The sequence below is a fragment of the Oncorhynchus nerka genome, linkage group LG1 (genome assembly GCF_034236695.1).
Source record: "Oncorhynchus nerka isolate Pitt River linkage group LG1, Oner_Uvic_2.0, whole genome shotgun sequence".
NCBI classification, from domain to species: Eukaryota; Metazoa; Chordata; class Actinopteri; order Salmoniformes; family Salmonidae; genus Oncorhynchus; species Oncorhynchus nerka.
Genome location: NC_088396.1, coordinates 17,996,366 through 18,015,046, shown reverse-complemented (window position 1 = coordinate 18,015,046; position 18,681 = coordinate 17,996,366). Strand labels below are relative to the sequence as shown.

The window sequence follows — 18,681 nt, the reverse complement described above, 5'->3', positions numbered from 1 at the left end:
TAGCAGTGTAAGTGATATAAAACACAGAATATTCATAACAATGCTGCACTCTACATATACCAAGCAGCCAACCTGCTTGTACAAATTATATGTAATTACAGTAAAATACAAACATTATGATTACAGTAGCATTTACTTTATTTCAGTATAGTAGGCTAATTGTACTGTATTGTTGCTCTGATGTTGCACTAACTTACAGGAAGCTGGTGACAAGTTACTGTGAATATTATAGTAACGTAAGAGTTCAGGTGGTTGTTGGTGCTTCAACAAACAAAGGAGAGGAGGGGTGCTCAACAACAATGACAAAAATCATGAGGTAAAAAGAGTTGGAGCGCTCTACAAAAACACTCTGAGATCGATTTATTTACAGTAACGTAATTGGCACTAGCCAGAGATGGTTAAAGATACATCAAAATACCAAATACCTTGAACAATGTATCATTAACTAAAACATCTCCTCTCTCCTGGCTCTCTTTCTCCCTTCCTCTCCTCTCTCCCTCTCTCCTTCCATCTCTCTTAGATCTCTCTCTCTTGTTCTGTGTCACTGGACATTGTCATTTTATTAGAATGGTTTGGAGTTTTAGTGTAAGTGTCCCCTGTATTGTTTTATCAGCATCTTGATGTCACTACTGTATACGTAGCCTAACACAATTTGTTCTCTGAAGGTTGTTGTTACTATTCTAGGGGTGGCAGGTAGCCTAGTGGTTAGAGCATGGGGCCAGAAACCGAAAAGGTTGCTAGATTGAATCCCCGAGCTGACAAGGTAACAGTCTGCCGTTCTGCCCCTGAACAAGGCTGTTAACCCACTGTTCCTAGGCTGTCATTGTAAATAAGAATTTGTTCTTAACTGACTTGTCTAGTTAAATAAATAAAAAATACTGTGGGACTGAGAAAGGTGGCAATGGAAAACACTTGAATAGCAAAAATACTTAATAATAGAGTGAAGGTTGTCCACAAGACATCTGCAACAGTTTACTAACCACTGTGCGTCCAATAATGCACGGTACATTCTAGAAATACAGCATGTTTCTCTAGTCAGGTGTTACAGTGTAATGCTGCACATTTGTGTTTCAGTAAAGGTCCTGTAAATCTACAGTAATTTACTGGCTTCTGTGCAGCCAATATTTTACTGTAAATGTATAGCAACTTACTGGCTACTGTGGTGCCAGTAATTTACTGTAAAAACAATTACTGGAAATATTTTGCAGTGTACAGAGAAATGTAACAATGTACTTTATTATTTACTTTTTACGGCATGTGCCCCTGTACTCACTATGATGAGCATGACGCCTCTGGGCCTATTTTCAGTACAACTGGCTTTTTAAAAAGCATCTGAAGCCTGTGTGTGGTGACGCGCCAGCATCTCCCTCCCTTCCCTGCTTACCGCGGTCGCTGCCTGGTGTGACATGATGCTTGGTATTCCATGCAGCAGCCTCCCACGCCCCGCAGCCACCCACGCCAGGATCTGCGTCACGCAGCCGCGTGGGAGTGAGAGAGAAATGTAGCAAGAGAGGAGCAACCAACTCGGAACAGTAGGGGAGTAGGGATAAACCAACACTTAGCAGGTCCTTTATACTAAACTTCTATTGCCCACACTCGTTTTGCTTCTCGCCGTGAGGGGAGAATTGAAGAGCAAGAAAGGAACGAAAGGTTGGATGAGCGGTGCGAAGAGTTCTGCAGGTACGCACCCGCGGTGGCAGCTTTCTTTCAATTTCTAGCTGGGAGCAAATTTGAGATGCATCCATAGATTGACTAGACAATATGCTAAAGACAGACAACTTTAGATTGGACTTTTAATGGCCTAAATAATTGTGTGGACATGGGACAGCATTACGGATAATATAAAGAAGCGAGATAGGCTAGGACACTCGTTTATACTAGCCTATTGATGAATATTATTGATGAAGAGAGTGCACATCCTACTGTAACTAAGCCTCATTCATTCTGTTGGCACAACATTACGACGTTTTGTATGACTTTTATATGGGGAACGTGGAGTTTTGCACTGTGCGCTGAGCTACACTGACAGACAGTAGAAACAGGATGTTTATTTATGTTTTTACTCTCGGAGTGGGAGACGCAAACCCGTTTATTCCCGGGCGCGGGGACGGCGGCGGTGGGAGTCTATCCGCAGCTGTGTAATGAAAGCATCTGCTTGCTCCCTCCCTCGCTTCTGTCGTTTTCCCACAATGACTTAAATAACGTATGCTTTCCTTGTGGATTTTAAGCCTAGTTGGCATTGAGTACGTGACTGAGAACTTCTTTGGTGCATAGGCCTGCTTGATTCAATGCTTTCCAATAAGGAAGTGAGATATGCTATCCTGGGAAGTCAATTGTAAAGCATGCTTTCTCATGATATCAGGGATGATAGTCATCAGATTTACATTCATTTGAGATGAAATTATGATAAATTCAAACAGCGAGAGCAGGATTTGAACCAATGACTGCAGTTACAGGGCCAGTGCAGAAGCCTACCTCCCCTGTGCCATAAAGGTCAGGACATCTTGGCATAAAACTCACCTAACAGGGAGCCCAGATAGGAGGAACACATTTCCTGGGAGAAACTAAGGGATTATTCCACCACTGTCATCTTTGTAGTGTTCTGGCAAAGGGGTTTCCTCTGATTTTCAGTTTTACTTTTTGCATAGTCTACAACTACCCCCCTTTTTTTAAAGACCGTGATTCATACTAGTGTTAGTTAATTGGATATTTTAAAGGTTTTCAAGTCAGAAGTAAGCGTACCCAAACACCAGCTAGAACATCCAGTAATAAATGTTTCTCGGAAAATCACTGAACCAGATTAAGTAGATGCTATAGGGTACGTTTTTAAAGTGATTGTATATTTGTAGATAGGCTTTATTCAGTGTATTTTAATTCCATGACTAATATTGCAGGACTCAGGAGGCGCTGAAGAGGTGGATCTAAGAGATTTGAAAGTCTATGTTTTTTGCAATAAAAAATAAGTCACCAATTACGGTTCCAAACGTATATTTCTTTTCATTAAGAAAAAGCATTTATCAAATCTTTTACTAAATGATAGTGCTCTAAACGTGCGCAAATTCCCACAGGAACCAGGCCATTTTAAAAGCGCCGGGCTTGTGCAACGTGCCATGGCTTCATTTTTCCTCTTTCAGGAATGATGGTCATATACATACGAGGAGAAAGCTGACATTTCTACCTACTGTATCCATTGATGTAAATATATCCTCTGTCTGATTCCCAGTTCGTCCACTAGATAGCAGTAGGAGATCACATGACGTCTCTTGTCCTCTCGAAACCAGTTGTGTCTGGTTTGGGTAGTGAGTCACTGTGCCAAAAACGGCTGAACTGATTTTGAAGCCGGACATCTTAAAATGACCCGAGCAATTAAAAATAAATAAGACAAGACAGGTGAAGAAACTTCAAACTTCTGTTCCCATTCACTTTTCCTATTGTAAACGAGTGAGATAGATCATGGAGGTTGTGGAGGACGCATAGAAGGTAATGTGGATGGGGAAGGAAATTCAGTGCTTTACAATGACCATCAGGCATACTACAGGGCCCTCAAACAACCACTCAAGAGTTTAACAGGTTAATATGTCATTTGAGAGTACTTTCCCAGAAACTGCTGTGAAGAGGCAATGGCCAGAAGCCCTCCAATGTTATCACACGTTTGGTGAGGGCTCTGATGAGGTTGTATAGCCTAAACAGCAACCACCCCTATAAAGTCCAGCTTCTGTGTTAAATATTCTGCTTGAGTACAGCACGACCTCACGGTCTCTGCAGCACTGACAAATTGACCTTTTCTCTCCTTCAGATGATTCTTTACAGAACACGGTGGTTCGTTTGAGAAAGTTAGAGGTAGTCGATGCCATGTGCTGTTTCTGAGAATAGCCAAAACACGGGATGCTTAAAGGGGTTTTGGGAGAGGACCAACTGCTTCGACCTCTGATATTAAGGCGGACATGTGACTCAATCAACAATATCACAATGGAGCTTGAAAAGTTGATAACCAAAACAGACAGAAGCAGACAAATGAATTGATTTCATATCGTCTATGTATCATGTGCGAAGGCACCAGTTCTACTGTAGGTGTCGAGTAGAACACATAGCAGTACAGCAAGGTGTCCTATCCACCACGCAACTGGAAATGTAAATTGCATCGCATATTGGTTAGGTCTGATCTTTCGTCTTTATTGCAGGGCCAGAGAGGGTGAACACCGAAGCCATTTATCACTGTCCACAAACACCTAGTCCACATGAAACAAGGGACTGTTTACCTGTGCCGGTCTCAGTGTTCTGTTTCAAATTCAGCTTCTAAGGAAGGACAGAAAAAAACCTGTCTGTTATTGTAAACGGCAGCGTCCATCCTGTGTGTCTTTGATCGGTAGTGTGCTCGGTAAAGGTGTGTGTGGTGTGGGTAGGTGTGAGGCACGCTCCATCAGGGGTTAAAGAAAAAGGAAGCCCCTTTCGGGCACGTGTTTGTCTGGATAAGGCTGACTCGCGGACAGGGAGAAGAAGAGTTACAGAGTGGGGAAGAGAGTAGATGTGTTTTAAAAACAGACTGGTGATGGGGGGGTCTGCAGCCAGGTGTTATGCTGACATTAGGCTTGTGCGAGCTGCACTCATCCTCTAGCCTTCACACCCTGCCGACTGGGCAAAACGGGCTGAATCAGTGTTGTTTCCACATCATTTCACCCAAGAAATTTGTTGTGATGATGTTGAATCAACGTGGAAAACTGCAAAAAGTAATCAGTTTAAGGGAATTGTATATTTTTGTCACCCAAATGTTCAACTAAATCCAATGGCATGGGGAATTCTTCTGTTGATTTCACATTAGTTGACAACTCAACCAAATGTAAAGCAATACTAGATGTTGAACTGGCGTCTGTGCCCAGTGGGTGTCCACTTTTTTAATCGAGTTGTCAACAGACTCCATTCAGTACTGGGACTCAGCCACAGAGTGTGAGAGGAGGCACAGTGTCACAGTAATGATCCGTTGATGAGGGGGAAAACACTGGCTACTGGGTATAACTAGCAATAATATAGCAGCCAAACAAACATTATATGGCTGGTCCAAGGGATAGAGCTAATTAGAACTGCACATCGGGATAGGCAGAAGTGTGTGTGTGTGCGTGCGTGGAGGGCATAGCTTAAGTGGAGGGTGAGTCAAATCTAAATGGGCCTCTGTGCTAGCCAGCAACCTGCCCTGTATCCCACTGTCACCCTTGCTCTATTTCACTCCCCTCACTGGCTGTGTTAGGTAGCTATAAAATGTACTGGGGACAGGGAGTGGGGGAAGAATGCACACACGCACGCACAGTGGTTGACTCCATGCTGAGAGAGAGAGAGAGAGAGACCACCTACGTGTGCTGCAGAGGTGGCGTCTGGTATGTGACTCTCCCTCGTCTCCAGGAGTGTGGCAGGCTGGGCTCTCCTTAAGCTGTGTTCAGATCTGCCCGTCTGACTAATAGTGCACCATTATCACAGCTTCACATTCTTTATTCTGCTAATCTAGCGCCACTACTTTATACCTCACACCCGGAAAGGCTAATCTACAGTACTTATTGGTTAGGCTGTAGTAGTATGTGTTTTTTAAATATTTTTGCTGTGTTTGTATGTTCATAGACTATTGATGATTTATTTGTTTTCAAGGTTTCAGATCTGAGCTGTGCTTTGTTTCTCTGGAGGTTGATTTGCCTGTGTGTTTCGGTCAGGGATGGCGGCGGCGTTGCCCAGGACCCTGGGGGAGCTCCAGCTCTACAGGATCCTCCAGAGGGCCAACCTGCTGTCCTACTACGAGGCCTTCATCCAGCAGGGCGGCGACGACGTGCAGCAGCTGTGTGAGGCGGCCGAGGAGGAGTTCCTGGAGATCATGGCCCTGGTGGGCATGGCCAGCAAGCCCCTGCATGTGAGGAGGCTCCAGAAGGCCCTGCGAGACTGGGTCACCAACCCGGCCCTGTTCAACCAGCCCCTGGCCTCTCTCCCTGTCTGCAGCATCCCTGTCTACAAGCTAGAAGCTAACGGTAATGCTAACGCTAGCACCCACGTCAAAGTGCCCAAACTTCAGGCGTCAGCGTGTGTGGGGGAGCCCAGGAGAGGCGAAGCGTCGGCGTCAGTGGTGGGGGGCGAGGGGGGAGGGGGTTCGGCCTCAGGGTCTCCACTGCAGAGGGTCAGTGAGCCCCGCTTCTGGGCCTCCTTGTCCTCCCACGGCGGGGGAGGGGGAGCGGAGAGCGAGCGCAGCCTGTCCCCAGCGGAGTTGACCCTGGGTCTGGCTTCCCCCTCGTCCCCCCGCGGTGAGGAGGTACTAGATGCCGCGGCATTGCGGTCGGTGGTGGAGTGTGTGGAGCGGCTGGCCCAGGCGCTGCCCCGGAGCGATCCGGCCGACGTGAAGGAGGGGCTGCGGGGCAACAAGAAGCTGGCCAAGATGATCTGCCACATCCTGGACATGGATGAGGATGACTCGAGGAGGGCGGAGGAGATACGCAAGTACAGTGCCATCTACGGACGCTTCGACTCCAAGAGGAAGGATGGCAAGCAACTTACGCTGCACGAGGTAGAGGGGGAAGAGGGTGTGTGTTTCTGGCTATCGCTGTGCAAGGAGTACAACATTTTCATATGTTTAGATATGTTTGACCACGTGGTTTCAGAGAACCTGCTTTATAACTGCTTAGAACAGTATCCTTATACCGCCACTCTCTTCTTCTCTCCCTCTTCCCCTCTTCTCCTCCCCCTCTCTTCCTCCCATACCTCTTATCTCTCTCTCTCTCTCTCTCTCTCTCTCTCTCTCTCTCTCTCTGTCTCTCTGTCTCTCTCTGTGTCTAGCTGACAGTGAACGAGGCAGCAGCTCAGTTGTGTATGAAGGAGGTGTCCCTGCTGACCAGGAGAGATGAGCTGTTTGGTCTGGCTAGACAGGTCTCCCGGGAGGTCACCTACAAATACACCTACAGGACCAGCAAGTGAGAACAGCTACCACACACACACACACACACACACACACATCTTGAGGATGAATGGTAATACTTTAATGTGACTGGGTGAAATGCTTCTCATGAATGGTTGATGAACAAAGTTGAAGTAAAAAATGTGTGTGTATGTGCTTGCCACTTCCCTCTCACTGCTTCTAGATGACAGGTTTAATCTGACATGCAGGTGCTTCCTGACTGGCAACCGCAAAGATGGAAAATTCCACCCAGTGCCACATGTGTCTCTCACTTGTTCTTGTAATGATGATGTTGCATGTTGATTCATAAATCATTCTTTTGGAATGATCATTCATTGGTGTTGCACCAGAGGTTAAAGGGAAATGAATAAACATTTTACAATGTTTTACAGGAGTTTACATATTTAAAATTATTTTCTTGAGGCATTACAGATCAAGAAACGGTTATCCTGTACACTGTTAGAAGGGTTATGCTCTTTGAAATGTTCATCTTCTGAATTCTCTCTCTTTCTCTCTCTCTCTCTCTCTTTCTCTCTCTCTCCCTCTGTCTTGTTCTCTCTCTCTGTCTCTCTTTCTCTCTCTCGATCTATTTCTCTCCTGTAGGTCCCGATGTGGTGATAGAGATGAGATTTCTCCCAAGAGGATTAAAACAGAGGTGAGCCCATCTCTTTCTCACTGCATGATCCAACGACCACAGAGCTTTCCACAGAGTTTGACCTTATATAAGTTAAAGCTCACTCCTATATCCCCAGTTTCCTAACACCTGTGTGCTGTTAGATTAGAAAGGGTAAATCCCTTAACAATCCCGGATTCCCACAGACCGATAGTGCATGGTTCTGGATGGGTGTGTCCAGTGCCTTTTGTTTGCATAGCTGCCTGTCAGCCAGCTTGGCCGTGTATATGGGGCTCGGCGGACAGGGGGCGTGTCCCTCAAGACTACTGGGTGTCATAATGCAGGGGAAAGATCAAAGTTCACCGGAATAAAAACTTCCTCTGTTGAATCGGGTCACCTCCTCCTCCACGCCTTACGTAACGCCCTGAGGACCCACAGTGAGAGATTGACTGACACACCTCGCTGCATCCACTCCTTGTCTTTTGAAGTGCGTTGCATACCGCGAAGTAAAGGGCTTTGTCTGTCAGTGTGTCAATGCTTCTCTAGTTCCGTTCCTCATCGTGTGTTGAGTAAAGAGTTCCCCCAGAAACTCCTCTGAGTTGTTTTTGAGTTGTTCAGTAAAGAGCGTCTTTGTGTAGGGAACTGTTGTGAGCTGAGCTTATGGCAGCTGTCCATTCATCTCCCTCCAGTGGTATGTTTGATGACGGTCCAAATCTCTGATGTGAGTGAGCTTCCCCTACGCCTCCACAGACCAGGGGTGGGCCAGGGTGAGACTAGCTAGCAGGCCCACGCCCCCCCATCACCTTCCCCCTGTTTCTCAGTCCTCCGGGGCAGCCACATAGCAGACCTTGGTAGAACAAATACAGTTATTTGTTTGAATGAATGAATGTGTTGAAGTGGATTGTTTTCATCGAAAATATATTTCCTGGAATTTATTGGAGACTACTGAAGATATTTGCAACAGATGTAGGATCTTAATTTGATCACTCTTTTGTTGCTGCAAATGTTCCTGCACAGCAGGCAATGTAAACCTATAGTGTATACAAGGTTAAAAAGGCTTCTAAAGTTTGTAATTTACACATTAAAATGCCCTAATAAATAAATTATAATCCACATTATAATTCAACATTTCCTGTTGTTGCAGAATTATTTTCCTGCTGTAGAAAATGGCCTCAAATTAAGATCTGTACATACATGACACACCTTTTCAGTTTTTCAAATATTTTTGTGGCACTTTTCTCTTACTAAATGCGAATTATTCTCACAACCTGGTTGTTTTCTTTTAACAACATGTTACTATGTGTCCTTGAGATGAAGTTTTACATATTTATCTCCACAAAGGACTTAACTGGAGTTAACCATGGAGAGTTAGCAAATTAATCCCCACCCACTCTTCTGCCCTACCCCCGTCTCAAACACACACACACACACACACACACACACACACACACACACACACACACACACACACACACACTGCCACCCTCCCATTAAGAGCCAGCCACACGCCCACATGGACAACACAAAAGCCCAAATGAGCTCAGTCACGCCTACCCATAGTCCTGAGGTTTACATGACATCACCGCATGGGCGCGCTCAGAACCACCCACCCCCATGCACTTGCGCAGTTGGGTTGTCCGCACACACGATACTCATATGCTCTTTTTCTCTCTGTCTCTCCCTCTCTTTCACATACACACACTCTGACTCCACACCTTCTGTGGGTGCTGTGAAGGTGTGATAAATCATAAGGTGTGGCGGTAGGGTGAGCTCAGATTTATGTCACTTGTAGACATGCGTTAACCTTCCCCCTACATCCTCCACAAACCTTGTACAGAGATGAGGGACAGCCCCCTCAACCCAACCCAACCTGGCAACCCACTGTCTCCTTATTCAGACCTCAATTTCAACTTCAGAATCCGATAAACAGATCTAAGGGTAGACATGCTGAAAATATAACAGTTATTTTTCACAGGAGATAAGTGTGACAAGCATCCCCTGGTGAGACTGGGTGACATTATTTCAGCTAGACGGCATCATGAGTAGAGTAGAGCATAAAATGAGAGAAAATCTGAATGGGACCATGGTCTGATAGTGGCATTCCTCTCTCTCTCTCTCTCTCTCTCTCTCTCGTCAGGAGGGCTTCTTTGACCTTCAGGAGGCCCTGCAGGCCATCCACATGAGACAAGAGACCCTGAGGGAGCAGCTGGCCACAGCCAAGTCTAAAGGAGAGGAGACCACAGGACGCAACATCCAGGTGACTACACTACCACTCTCTGAGGGATGGCTGGACAGACTGACGGACAAACAGACATAAAGACTGGCTGGCTAGCAAACTGCTTGGCTGCCTGACTGACTGTATGGCTTGCTGTCTGACTGACTGACTGACTGGCTAGTTGACGTCCAATCTGCGGGTGGTGCATAGGCTGGGTCATACCAATTAGAAGAAATGTGAGAAAGTGAAGATTCACCACTGCATATCACCAGCAGAGTTATTGACAAGCCGTTTTGTTTGATAATACAGTTTGTATCCTCGTTTCTCATTTATAATTGAGGGAAAAAAACAGAATAAGTAAAGCAGTAGCCCGTCCATTCCCTCTTTGTCTGTTATGACATCATCACCAATACTCACCCAATTATCCCTCATCAAATTGCAGGCTTATTTTCTGTTGTTTTGGAGAAACAGACAAGACAGTGTAGATGCTGGAAATGGCTGACATATTTTTTATTTAACTAGGCAAGTCAGTTAAGAACACATTTTTATTTACAATGACGGCCTACCGGGGAACAGTGGGTCAACTGCCTTGTTCAGGGGCAGAACGACAGATTTGTACCTTATCAGCTCAGGGATTCAATCCAGCACCCTTTATGGTTACTGTCCCAACGCTCTAACCACTAGGCTACCTACCACCCCAAAAGATACATGTAAACAACAAGTATCTAGACTAGAGAAGGAACTTAAGATTGCGCTGTCCTTTTAGATGGTCTTTGATAGATCTCCAGGCTCAGTTGTTTGTGTGTTATGTGTTTTCTAATGTGTGTGTAACAATAGACATGTATCTTCAACTGATTATATGCATCTGTGTGTGTTGTAGCTGCAGCTGGAGCATCTGCTGGCCAGGCAGATGGAGATCCTCCACGAGGCCAAGGCCCAGGACAGACTTCAGACCCTGGAGTGGAGGGTTCCTATGGGGGGCTTCAAATTTAGACACAGCACAGACCCAGAGCACCGCCACCATACCAACGGAGGCTCCCCTGATAACACCAGTCTACAACCAGGTCAGACATTAGACATTTACAGTTGAAGTCTGAAGTTTACACGCACCTTAGCCAGATATATTTAAACTCAGTTTTTCACAATTCCTGACATTTAAACCTAGTAAAAATGACCTGTCTTAGGTCAGTTAGGATCACCACTTTATTTTAAGAATGTGAAAAATCAGAATAATAGTAGAGATAATGATTTATTTCAGCTTTTATTTCTTTCATCACATTCCCAGTGTGTCAGAAGGTTACATACACTCAATTAGTATTTGGTAGCATTGCCTTTAAATTGTTTAACTTGGGTCAAACGTTTCGGGTAGCCTTCCACAAGCTTCCCACAATAAGTTAGGTGAAATTTGGCCCATTTCTCCTGACAGAGCTGGTGTAACTGAGTCAGGTTTGTAGGCCTCCTTGCTCGCACATGCTTTTTCAGTTCTGCCCACATAATTTCTATAGGATTGAGGTCAGGGCTTTGTGATGGCCACTCCAATACCTTGATTTTTGTTGTCCTTAAGCCATTTTGCCACAACTTTGGAAGTATGCTTGGGGTCATTGTCCATTTGGAAGACCCATTTGCTTCAATATATCCACACAATTTTCCTCCCTCATGATGCCATCTTTTTGTGAAGTGCATCAGTCCCTCCTGCAGCAAAGCACCCCCACAACATGATGCTGCCACCCCCGTGCTTCACTGTTGGGATGGTGTTCTTCGGCTTGCAAGCCTCCCCCTTTTTCCTCCAAACATAGCGATGGTCATTATGACCAAACAGTTCTATATTTGTTTCATCAGACCAGAAGACATTTCTCCAAAAAGCACGATCTTTGTCCCCATGTGCAGTTGCAAACCGTAGTCTGTTTTTTTTTTTATGGTGGTTTTAGAGCAGTGGCTTCTTCCTAGCTGAGCGGCCTTTCAGGTTATGTCGATATAGGACTCGTTTTACTGTGGATATAGGTACTTTTGTACCCGTTTCCTCCAGCATCTTCACAAGGACCTTTGCTGTTGTCGTCTGAGACCAGCCACCCAGACAGCTGATTAAACTGTGGTTTTGCACAACCAACGAATTTCTGCACAAACTGTCAGAAACCGTCTCGGGGAAGCTCATCATCTTCACCAGGGTCTTGACCGGACTGCAGTTCGGCATTGAAACAGACTTCAGTGGGCAAATGCTCACCTTTGATAGCCACTGGCGAAGTGTGCTCTTCATGGATGAATCCCAGTTTGAACAGATGGCAGAAGGTGTGTATGGCATTGTGTGAGAGAGCAGTTTGCTGATGTCAACATTGTGAAAAGTGCCCCACGGTGGTGGTGGTGGGGTTACAGTATGGGCAGGCATAAGCTACATTCAACGAGCACAATTGTATTTCATTGATGGCAATTTGAATGCGCAGAGGTACCGTGACAAGATCCTGAGGCCTATTGTCGTGCCATTCATCCACCGCCATCACCTCATGTTTCAGCATGATGATGCACAGTCCCATTTCGCACAGATCTGTACACAATTCCTGGAAACTGAAAATGTCCCTGTTCTTTCATGGCCTGCATGCATGTAGATTTGACCTAGATAGTTTGGGCTTATCTATTGATATGTAGGCTTCGTGTTCCATTTTTAAATGTCTGTATTTCTAGCCTTGAGCTGTTCCTGTCTACTAATGTTCTGTATTGTCATGTTTCATGTTGTGTGGATCCCAGGAAGGGTAGCTGCTGCTTTCTCAGCAAATCCTGTAGCAATATCAAGGGTGTGGTGTTTTCAGCAAAACATGCACCAGTAGCACAAAGCGAATGCAAAACGGAAGTTTATTAGGGATTTTGGTACAACGGGGAAAGAAGCGGGAATTCACCAGTCACCTCACATTCCACAAGCCGTTCTCTTTGTCCATCCCGTTTCCCAGGGGTAATCCTCACACTCGGGTCCTCGGCCAATCCGGTCCGGTACACAGCAGGAGGGGTGGGGGTTGTCCAACAGTCCAGGTCACACTGGGCAATCACACAGATTTTTTTGCTCTAATTTCTCTCCCTCTTCATACTTCTCTTGTCTCTCACCTCTGCCCTTTTGTGCAGGCTGCTTCCTCCTTTATCCCCAAGCACTCCCTGGCTTAATGACCCACAGCCTTTCCTCGTTGGGGCAGGAAGTCCGTATTAGGCTTGGTGGGTGGATCCAGCTACCTGCAAGATCTCTCTCCTCAATTACCACTCCCCTCACCTCTCCCTGCCGGCTGCCACAATACCAATACCAATACCAATACCAATACCAATACCAATACCAATACCAATACCAATACCAATACCAATACCAATACCAAATATGAACTGTAACTCAGTAAAGTCTTTGAAATTGTTGCATGTTGCGTTTATATTTTTGTTCAGTGTAATCAAGTGTTGAAGTTAGGTTTAGGAACGAGGGTTAGGTTAAGGTTCAGGTTAGGTGTAGTTTCAGTGACGTTTAGGAAAGGAAAATGCATAAAAGTTCATATTGGTTAAGCGTACCACCATCCGACGCAATTATTTTTGCACTGGTTAAATATTTTGCCTTTATGTTTCGTTTCTCAGTCAAATTTTAATTTCTTCCATTCATTTGTCAGCTGTTTGTGGAGATTTTGGGGAGTTTCAGGAAGGATCCACTTGTGTGTATGGTCCTCAGATAGGGGAAAACAAACTTATATAACCAAAAATGCTATGAGTTGCTTTAAGCTTGCTTTGAGTAGCATAGGCTGCTATTGTATTGATCTGAAGCCCTCTTAAGAGTGCGTGGTGAACACAGAGGATAGAGGGTGACACCTTTCACACCCACAACCTCACGCAGTCAACAGCATGACACTGCCATGTTAATACTGCTTATTCTCTTTCACTTCAAGCACACACACACACACACACACACACTGAAACACACACACAGACATACACACTGAAACACACACACAGACATACACACTGAAACACACACACAGACATACACACTGAAACACACACACAGACATACACACTGAAACACACACATAGGCACACACGGGCACACACACACACACACCAGTGGAGGCTGATGGAGCGAGGATGGCTCATACACACACACACACACACACACATGTACACAGCATGAGTTATCTTCCTTTGTGCTCTACCTCTGGCTGATCTAATGGGTCTTCATTGACAGCATTGACAGCAATGTGGCGTGACTAACACCTTTTTATTTTATACACAGTACACACACCGCTCTTTCATTTAACAGCCTCTATTCATTACAGAGAGAGACATAGATAATGGCATTTTTTTTACAGAACAGACACGAATCATTATTTTGAATAACAGTGTTTTAATGGCTTTTTATGAGTTGAATTGAATGCTAGAATAGAATGAAATAGATAAGTACTGTATTGTCATTCTGTTTTTATAAAATGTTTGGCCTTACCTAGCTGTGTGTTCCTATAGGGGAGAGGCCACTGAACCTGCGTGTGGCGGGTCAAAGGTCAGATGGAGACTTACCCCTGGGGAAACAGCTAGCCAATGAGCTAAAGAGGCATCACAGCAACGGGGAGGGAAAGACGCCGGCGACGAGTCACCATGGCAATGTCGAGGGCAAAACTTTGGCCACAGGTCTGCACCTAGAGCTTCTCTATTGTAGTTAATTCACAATTAATCATTTGATATGGAATCAGCTCAAAGATTCCATCACATTTAACCTTCATTCTGAATCATTTGATACTGAATCAGCTGGTTAATTCTCTGTCATAGTTCACGCATGCTGAATCATCTGATAATAATCCAACTCCTCCTATGTTGTTGTTTTCTCTTTCTCATTCCAGAAAATGGGAACGGGGCCGACTTCTCCCAAGGGGCTCTCAACCTTTCCGACAAGAAGACCATCAAATCAGAGCCAGAGGATTCCAGATAGCACCTCTTCTCCTCCAACTCCTCCTCCTTCCTCATCCCTCTCTCATAACATAGTCGTCATCGGTCAATACTAAAAAAGCACAGCTGCAGTAGAGCCTTAACAACCAATGTTGCCTCAAGTAAAGGGATTTTACTTTTTGTTTATTTTTTGCCAAAGCACCTAGAGAGCCTTTATTTCTTTCCTTGTAGAAGCCCAGTTTTTTGTGTTTTCACTGACTGTGCTGATTCCCCCACCCCTCTCTCCTTTCTTACTATCAAGACTGATGGCGAGTGGTCTGTAGATGTCGTTTTTGTACATACATAATTCTGACTCTGAAAAGTGTTTGTCGTTAATGTTATTTAAATATGTGCTGTATATAATAAGGAAACATATTTCTGGTGGACTATAGGATATCAGTTATGTCCAGATTGGGAAGATGGATGTCCCAGTTGTTACGGGGACAGGTTTGGCTCGGGTTTGTTAAGAGTGTACGAGGACAACACCAGAATATCCTGGTAGTATTCCCTTTCACTTCAAGTCAACAAGGATTTGGCTCAGAAAAGTCTTATTTAATTTGACAATGTGGTCCGATTTGATCAAAGCACTAACAGTAGGGTGTGCAGGTCATTCGGAAAATATTCAGACCCCTTGACTTTTTCCACATTTTGTTACATTGCAGCCTTATTCGAAAATGGATTAAATTAAAAAAAGAATGTCCCTCATCAATCTACACACAGTACCCCATAATGACAAAGCGAAAACAGATTTTTAGAAATGTTTGCCAATGTATATAAAAAACAAAACAGAAAAAACGTATTTACAGACGTATTCAGACCCTTTGCTATGAGACTCCAAATTGAGCTCGGATGCATCCTTTTCCCATCGATCCTCCTTGAGATGTTTCTACAACTTGATTGGAGTCCATCTGTGGTAAATTCAATTGATTGGACATGATTTGGAAAGGCACACACATGTCTATATAAGGTCCCACAGTTGACAGTGCATGTCAGAGCCATGAGGTCAAAGGAACCTGCTCAAGAGCGCAGAGGACCTCAGACTGGGGCGAAGGTTCACCTTCCAACAGGACAACGACCCTATGCATACAGGCAAGACAACGCAGGAGTGGCTTTGGGACAAGTATCTGAATGTCCTTGAGGGGCCCAGCCAGAGTCCGGACTTGAACCCGATCAAACATCTCTGGAGAGACCTGAAAAAAAGCTCTGCAGCAACGCTACCCATCCAATTTGACAGAGCTTGAAAGGAACTGCAGAGAAGAATAGGAGAAACTCCACAAATACAGGTATGCCGAGCTTGTAGCGTCATACCAAAGAAGACTCAAGGCTGTAATCACTGGTAAATCTGCTTCAACAAAGTACTGAGTAAAGGGTCTGAATACTTATGTAAATGTGACAGTTATTTTATTTTTTTGATATTTTCAAAGATTTTGAAAAACCTGTTTTTGCTTTGTCATTATGGGGTATTGTGTGTAGATTGATCAGAAAAAACCCAACAATTTCATACATTTTAGAATAAGCCTGTAATGTAACAAAATGTGGAAAAAGTCAAAAGGCCTGAATACTTTCCAAATGCACTGTATATGGGACGACAACTTCATGTGATAACGTTGGGTGGGTATTATAGCCATCAATAATAAGCACAAGTATTTTCAAATGTAGACGTTGACCTGCTCGATTTTACCAAATGGAGGGAATTTAAAATGGTGTGAACCATAAACCAGTAATAACTGAATTTGAAAGCAGGGTTTACCATCACACCATCTCACTTTGATTCGTATAGTACCAATTGTGTGTTTAGTGGAGCAATACCAACTAGCTGTTGTTGAGGAACCCAGTGCAAATGTCTAGTTGTCCCAGTTTTGGGGATCTTGTTCACTGTACAGTTGTTTAATTTCTTGTTGACTAGCGTTAGCTATAGTCCTAGGTAACACCCATCCTCAAGATGACCTGAAACAGATATGCACTATTGTTTGATTCTAAAATGCATCGTAATGTTTTCAGATTTTCCATCAAAGTATTTTTCACATTTCTGATTGTCTCCCGTGAATGATGTGCTGTACATGTTATGTATAGCAACGGTTGAGTAATGTAGTCAATGACATGCATTTCTGGCGTACTGGGGTCCCTCTATTAATGTGACTTTAGATCAGGCAATTTTAGAGCCACCATCATATGATGTCATTTGTCAGGTTTCCCTCTCAAATTTATATTTTAGTCACGTACCAGTTCAGCTGTCTCACTAATTGTATTGATGTTTAAAATGATTACCTCTTCTTTCAATTACACTGATCGATTGTGTTCTCTATTCTCATGCAATATTTCAAGGGACAATTCACTAAAAATTGAAATTGTATGATTTACCACTAAATGTGTTTAATGTTTTTAGAGCACAGCATTCGACGACAATGCCTACAAAGGTGTGGTTAGCTTTTGGTCAGGGGAGGCTATCCAAAGCATGCTGACACTTACACAATAACTAGGATAAGCCCTGAACAACTGTCGGGGTTGATCATTGCAACACCATGGAGTAAAAAAAACAACATGTGAATTTTTATATTTAGTGAACAACCAAAATGTGAGGATAAAATATACATTTTTACAATCTATTAGATGGATGCATTTTTGTTCAGAACACCAATAATTTTTAGCATGCGAATCTTTGTTCATTTACCTAAGTGGGGATTGCTATTTAATGGCCTATGGGATGTCTACATTCACCCTCATTTTGAAAACCGTATTGTTAAGTCATTCGAATGTCTCAATAGATTCCCCCTACGTCATGGAAATATTTTGGCAGTATGATTTATTCCGAAATGTTTACCTAATTCTGTACCTGACTGTATCTGTATTCAAAAGAGCGATCTCTAAATAAGGTAAGGCCACAGTCACAAGTCTGCTCCAAAAGAAACAGATCAGGTGATCTGAACCACCGTAGCTCCCTGTGAGTTCCTGTTCCTCTGCAACACCTACCTTTGCTCTCACACTCTGTTGAACTTGTAAAGGCTTTTGCATTTATACAGTAGAATTATACATTTATAACTGTGTGATGAAACCGTGTTTGTTGTCGATAGAAGGCGTTCTTATCACTGTTGTTGTTGGTAAAAAAAAAGAAGACGTAATTAGGTTATGCATTATTGTCATGCACCCAATTGTTTTGTAAACACTAATATATTTACTTTGTGATACACGAACATTAAACTTTATTTTTTTTAGATCTGATGGTGGATTACTTTTCACGCAGGTGTCCTTTTTCCAACAAAAAAAAATAATTGATGTGCTTTATACTGAACTATAAGTTGGAACAAAAAAAACGAGTTCTTTGTGGAGAGCCCAGAGTTCTGAGAAGTTCTTAGCTTGACAAGCCAAAACAACTTCTGAGAACTCATTTGAGGTAAAATGGGAGATAAATGTCCTCTCCCCTGTGATAGGGTTGCGGAGCCTCTCTCTGAATCGAGATAACAACCTGAGTAGATGAGGTTTTGGGCGACCTTTTGTTGTCCTCAGCAAATACCGTGCTAGTTTTTGCCTTCAGAAAACCCCAAAGAGGTGGATGTAAAAGCGTCTACGAGGGTGTACATAGTGAAAAGGCAATTCAGCCTGCACAATTCTCCATCTCTTTCAAGTCCAAAAAACAACCTACAAAAACTACATTTGCATACAAGGTTTGGAAATTCTGCCGCTTGCAAGGCTTCTGAACAGAGTGATTCGGATTCTTCAGCATCCAGCGTATTCCAGCTCAACCTCGCAAACCTCTGACTCTCAACACCATCTTAATGTCCTTATTCATGCGTAGCCATTTAAACTCAGTTAGCATTTAGATATTTTTTAAACACTTCAGAGAGGAAAGTTTCAAGTCACTGATATGTGCTATGAAACCAGCAGTTATACATAGCATGTATATAGGTCTGATAGGGCCTATATCAGATGCCTGGGTGTGGCTGTGTTACACATAGATATAGGACCCTGATATATTGTATATACAGTGCCTTGCAAAAGTAT

At 43.8% G+C, this 18,681-nt stretch overlaps 1 protein-coding gene across 1 annotated transcript; it reads left to right on the top strand.

Annotated features, from left to right (window-relative positions):
* Positions 1-1,447: 1,447 nt before the first annotated feature.
* LOC115109192 (NGFI-A-binding protein 1-like) lies at positions 1,448-17,896 on the top strand. Its single transcript, XM_029633899.2, has 8 exons — positions 1,448-1,680; positions 5,697-6,535; positions 6,805-6,938; positions 7,526-7,577; positions 9,673-9,792; positions 10,631-10,814; positions 14,224-14,388; positions 14,598-17,896. Exons 1-8 carry the CDS (start codon positions 1,656-1,658, stop codon positions 14,684-14,686), a joined length of 1,608 nt encoding a protein of 535 aa, XP_029489759.1. The 5' UTR covers positions 1,448-1,655; the 3' UTR covers positions 14,687-17,896.
* Positions 17,897-18,681: the final 785 nt, after the last annotated feature.

Excerpts from the sequence above, each read along its gene's own strand:
- LOC115109192 (XM_029633899.2), top strand. The coding sequence starts at position 1,656 with ATGAGCGGTGCGAAGAGTTCTGCAG. Across the intron at positions 6,939-7,525 it reads TACACCTACAGGACCAGCAA|GTCCCGATGTGGTGATAGAG; the intron begins GTGAGAACAGCT and ends TCTCTCCTGTAG. Across the intron at positions 9,793-10,630 it reads CCACAGGACGCAACATCCAG|CTGCAGCTGGAGCATCTGCT; the intron begins GTGACTACACTA and ends TGTGTGTTGTAG.